This window comes from Perkinsus marinus, assembly GCF_000006405.1.
Source record: "Perkinsus marinus ATCC 50983 genomic scaffold scf_1104296975428, whole genome shotgun sequence".
Lineage (NCBI taxonomy): Eukaryota > Perkinsozoa > Perkinsida > Perkinsidae > Perkinsus > Perkinsus marinus.
In genome coordinates this window covers 315,086-321,085 of record NW_003200804.1, presented here as the reverse complement: position 1 = coordinate 321,085, position 6,000 = coordinate 315,086, and the positions used below count along the sequence as shown (strand labels likewise).

Below are 6,000 nucleotides of genomic sequence, written 5' to 3'. Positions count from 1 at the left end.
CAAAAGCCCGACCATCAAGAACGGGTCTTACTGGCGTGGTCCGGGAATTGGAATACACTGCAAAGTGTCGTAGAAGAGCTTTACAACGATGGTAATGCTCAGTAGGAACCACTTCAACGATACCATCCTGCAAATACTTATCAAAAACTGCAGCATAAGAATCCAGATGTCCTGACTCACGCAAACGGTCACAGAACTTACGATCGGCATCAAGAGCCTTTTGAATAGCATTTAAATCAGGGATCACTGGGCGCTTACTACTGAGCCATGGTATACCATAAGTAAACCGATCAACTACTGTCGTACGACCTTCTAAATCAATATGGTTATCTTTGACAAGTCCTACATAACGAGTCTTATTGCAACCCTCGACATCCTCATCAACAATATCAACTGAGGAAACTTCAGGCTCAGTATCCGAGGCCAGAAGAGTGGGTCCACAGAATTCTTCGAACCTTGAGGAAACCTCACTAGACAGTATCATATGCAACTCGGATTGAGGCTCCTCAGGCTCGCACAACATCATGAAATTCAGACCCATTTCCTCTGTATCCCCGAATTGAGACTCCGAAGCCGGGTGCAAATAAGAAACGCTGTTAGCAATTATAGTGGCATCAGCAGCAGCATGAGTCTGAATCCCAGCTTCTTGAGACTGCTTATCATCAGTCAAACCGATAGAACGAACAGCGGAGTCAGCAACACCGGATTTAAGAAGTATCGAATCAGGCGACAGATACAATACTAGATTCATACAACGTAGGCCTGCCATACCTAATATCACAGAGGTAGAGAGAATCGGACTCACAAGACACCAAACTGGGATCACATCTGACTTGCCAGGAGGAGAAAAATGCAATAACACAGCAGTATTAGAGGTAAACTTGCGACAATCAGCCATCATAACCTCCACCTTCTCTCCTCTTGTATCATGTATGTAGCCAGGATGATCTCTCACCCAAGCTTCTGCTACGAAGGACCTTGCTGCCCCCGTATCCAAGAGAACTCGATGTTCTTGAGGTTTGGAATTAGAAGAACGAGAGTGCACCATCATACCAGCTGTCAAGGGTGATACACGAGCCGCAGTTGAGGCCGAAGAGTGAGCAAGCCAGGTAACATCAGTCGCAGGAAGGAGAGAGTACGCATTGGTCGTAGAAGTACCCTCACCTCCTGGCTTACTCTCATAAGTCGTAGGAGTGGCCTCCTTCTGCTGAGATTCTTGAGAAGGACTCGATAAGATCCTTCCTCTACACACTGCTGGTACATGATGTAATCCACCACACCGTTGACATGTGAGTTGCTTGTTCTTCGCAGCTAGTCGACAATTCTTCCCCACATGTCCTGTGCGACCACAGCATAAACACCGACATTCCAACATACCAGGTAACTGAGCTGGACATGATTTGGCCGCATGGCCTTTCTCGAAGCATCTTAGGCATCGAGCTTCCCTTCGTAGTCTATCAAAATCTATATAAGGCTTCACAGATTGAGATGGTAAGGCCAACATTTGAGTCATCTCTTCATCCTGCGGATAGGTATCCACAGTCTTTGCCATGTGAACCTCTGTCACTGGTGACCTCAGCAGCGTGGGCAATGTCTTCTCCACACTCTGAGTCTGCTGCTTATTAAGAGAACGACTCCGACTGAGGACCATCATACGAGCATGTTCATAAGCCACATTCTGTAACCGATAAGCCAGAATCCAGTCATTATACGGAGCCATTAGACTATTACATAGAAGATCATATAATTGGTCATCAGTCACAACATCTCCTTGTAACCTCAGTCGACTAGCATATTGATCCACTGTATACAAATGATCAGAGACCAACTCCCCTGACTTCTGTTTCAAGCTGTTAAACTCAGCCCTGAGCTTGATGATGTCACCCGGATCGTAGTACTGATGTCGGAGTTGGAGCTTCAAGCTGTTGTATAGATCTTCAAATCGGCCTTGATTCAAATCGCAAGGTGGTAAGGCATCCCGAACTTTAGCACTTAATGAATATAGGAGCATATAGTAAGCCGTTGGAGTCGTGATACCGATAGCAAGTTGGCCCATAAGCCGTTCAGTAGACATAAAATGCTCCATGATAGACGGCCCCTTCTCCGAAGGGTTCCAATGTGGGTGCTTAGCCGCTTCAAGTTCGGCCCTTGCCTCCTTCCGACATTCCCGCAGTATAGAGCTTCTTGGTCGGTGGTGCTGTTCTGTATGCTCATCAGAGTCGACCTCCTCTTCCTCTTTCTTCTTAGAGTTGGGGGATTTCTTCTTAACCATCACCAGTTACAGTTCTCGGATGATTGTTGATCTATTCCAACCAAGGGTATTGAGATAACACAAGTATAGCCAAGATAGGGTAGGTGCAAGATCGGATAGGACTCGTATCAAGTACACCGAAATAAGGAAATAACTTTGTGCCACAGCCAATGAACAAAATAGCTATTCTACTACTAAGAACAGCAAGACTTCAAGATCTCAAGAGATCAATAGGCACAGACAACAACGACGACTCGAGAGTGTTGGATTGGAGAACCGAGCCGCCACTCAGCGAAGGCTGGGTTTCCAAGTGTGCGTGAGATTGCGAATCAGTCTACGTTCAGCCTTACCACTAGTCTCAGGTTAGTAGTCTTATTGTCTAGTATACGGGGAGGCAGTGTCCGATCGCGGATTATCCTCACACCGGATACTAATATCAACAATACTATATCGTTAAGAAAACGCAACGTTGATATATGGAAAGTCTCAGGCTGAGACTTTTCGCTGAGACTCTCAGCGCCCGTTCATTTGTTGGCTCCTCAGTTCGAGATCAATCGCAAGACTAGACTAAGAAAAAATTGAAACTTTCATCGTCCGCCTTTGAGATATCCCTTGTTTTCAGAAGGTAAGGTATCATCTGTTGTTAGATAAAAGCCGTTATTGGGCGTACGCGCTGGCATTGCCGTTGTGGTCCACAATATTTCGAGAGATTCATCGGTTGTACCCACATACTCTCCAGCTGAAGTCTGTGGTTTGAGCTCTATCCGAGGATGGATACCAGGCGTGAAATTAGAAGAGCGGGAATCTCCCGCCGGGAGCCTCAGGGCCTTCCCTCGGCATTTGAGATCGTCACCCACGCATCTAATGCACTGAATTCCTTTTCAGCCCTGTTGTCCCAGCGTTGTTGCCGCCGATGGCGGATACCACGAGTAGCTTCACGATGGTGCTTCAACATTGTGATCAACAAACTGGTGCAGTAGGAAGGCGGTAACGGAATGTCCTTACGCTCATTTTCACCTTTGTGTTTATCGAAGGTCTCAGTGAATATGGCGAGGTAGAAGCCCGATTTCATGTTCAGGAGGATTTCAGATTCCGATAGAAGCTGTCCCCTGACTGCTGTAATACAAGGCGATTCCAAGGGCTAAGAAAGGAGGTAGAGTACATAAACAACCGTACCGGTGGTAAGGCGAAGAGGGAAATGTGTTTCTGCGTACAGCGCCGAATGGGGTACGAATGCAAGAATTGTCTATTGTACTCACAATGAGAGACGATGACCACTCAGCTGATGACCTGAAGACATTATCCTCCTCTCGATAGAATCAATACAAGGAGATGTAGAAGACTTGGGGTTGCCTATAATGGTATCACACAGACGTACAGGGAATAAGGTAAAGCGTCGAAAAGATTATTGATCCGTTTACCAGTAGGTTATACTTACCACAGAACTTTCGTAACGGAAGCAGAAGCGACAGAGAAATGGTACACATGGCTGAGCTGCGAATCGTCAATGATATTCATGAAAAGTCAATAAAATCACTACGAGTACTACAACACTCGAGGAGTCGACGTTACCGTATTGCCCGAAAATGCTTGCAGAATTGGAGATGAAGCGCCCAGAGTTACTCGACATACCCGCATAATAATAGTAAATCGAACGACCAACGAACATCTGAATAGTGGTAGCCAAAGCGACTGGTACGCTGAGAGTTCTACCGACGAAAAATATCAACTACAATGTGTGTAATAACTCCCGCTTCCCACCCGCCACATCAACAAACACGTGGTCATTCATACTATTGTACTCTATCTTGCTGAAGTCACCTGGCTGCAGCTCTGGACCATAGTCCGGACATTTGACACCAAAGGCTTCCTTGAAGACCTCCCATTTAGGATCTGGGATCCAGGTCCCCGGTTCCGTGGTAGGTATTCTGTAGAGCTGATCAGACTCCTTATTGACAGAAAAGATCTCCTTGGTTGGTCTCATACCAAACCCACAGAAGAAACTAATCTATACTGCTTGGGCATGGTGTGAGAATACATACTGCAGAGCCATATAAGGTCTAGCCTCGAACATTTGATATTTACCATCGGAATCGCGGGATAGGGCAAGACCGACGAGTATGAGCTGGCGAAGGCGGCCGAACATGGATTCGTTCAAGTAAGCTACCATAAACAATCCTATAATACTATTCCATAGCAGCGATACGATCCAATGCGTGTACCATTACACTTAGAAGTCTAACCCGTCCTATGCCACACCACACATGATCAAGGATGCGGAGGACATGCAGCGCCTTAGACGTTCCATATCGCGAAACGTAGCGAGTCCGCAATGCGGACTCCGCATGACGCGTCACGTGTCACACGTGAGTGCACACATGTCTTGACAGTGTCTGGAGTCGTGATCGGGGAATCCATGACCTGCGAATGCGGCAAAGGTCATATGTGACAAGCACGGCATGGTGTGACCTGTGTTCTACTTGTTGCACACCGATACGGGCCCAGCGCATTTCCGCAGGGTCGGGTGGGTGTGGTTAAAGCACACCAGGCCAGGGGTGTATTGCTACTCCACATGGAACCAAGGGATTGACAGGTTAAGTTCCATGTGATTGGCGCACACGCATCTTGCACGCATGTGTGCGTATGGACCTGCAGATCGTGTGCTCTGCGCCGTGTGTGCCAGTTTTGCATACTCTCTCGTTACAGAGGTGATTTCACTACCGTAACGCTCCGCTAAATTTGCATGAATAAAACAAGTTTATTGTTTTTCTGTTGACCGAACTAAAATGAACATAAGAATGTCAGCTCTAGCCGAGAGAGTGGCCCTTCAGCTGTCTGCTGCGACCCAGCATACAAAGTCTAAGCGGCTACCGTTTGAGCTTGTGGCCGCAATAGGTTCGTACTTGTGTGAGAGTCGTCCACGAGTTATCCTCTCTGATGGTGGCGCAAGATGCAAGGCATGTAGCCCCAACAGCTGGTGGTATCGTAACATGGCCTTCAATAAAGCTTTAGATATCAGTAGACACTCCATCATTGATATGATTGAGCAGGACGATTGCGTGAATGCACTGCTGCACGCTCCCTCCCTAAGTAAACCTATAACCATAACCCATCCACCCGTTAACGACGAACCCGCCATCTTCTGGACCTTGGTCCATCATCACGGATTGCTCTACTACGGTTTCGTTGGTTTTTGGGATTTGAAGATTCATCGGCTCGATCCGTGGACCAAAGAATCTGAGCTGATCTTCACAACGGATACTCAAGCCCACGTGTTTGACGTTTTTGAGATGGGCACCGACCACTATCTAATTATATACAATAGTCGTCGCGATGCTGTGAATGAGTTTATCGTAGTTGATGAGCAGGGATCTCTCTGCGAGGCGACAAAGTTCGAGGCTCCGTTTGAGGCTGACAATCTGGTTTCGGTCACTTTCCTCACTGATGATACTATTTTCGTTGAAACGCAAACTGAACTTTCTCCTGAAGAAAAAACAGTTCCGGTTGACGTCTCTTGCTGCTCGGGGCAATTGTTATTGTTATCATTGGATGCTAAAACTCATCGTATGAATTTATTATCCACTTTAAACTATGACAGGTCTGAGGGAGATTATCTAGTACATCCAGAAGTCAGTCCGTGTGGCCACGTCATCTTCCTAAGACGGCCACCGACTCAGCTCGGCCCCTCCGGTATCATTACAATTGTCTACTAACGAATCATGCACAATAATATCACTACAGCTCGTTCT

At 46.8% G+C, this 6,000-nt stretch overlaps 1 protein-coding gene across 1 annotated transcript in view; it reads right to left on the bottom strand.

Moving 5' to 3' along the window:
• Positions 1 to 2,272, bottom strand: part of Pmar_PMAR013754 (hypothetical protein) — a gene marked incomplete at both ends in the record, with an annotated part of 4,763 nt that extends 2,491 nt beyond the window's left edge. The window contains 2 exons of the mRNA XM_002765642.1: positions 113 to 771; positions 1,177 to 2,272. Coding sequence (XP_002765688.1) covers positions 113 to 771; positions 1,177 to 2,272 — 1,755 coding nt within the window. The remainder of the gene's footprint in view (positions 1 to 112; positions 772 to 1,176) is intronic.
• Positions 2,273 to 6,000: the final 3,728 nt, after the last annotated feature.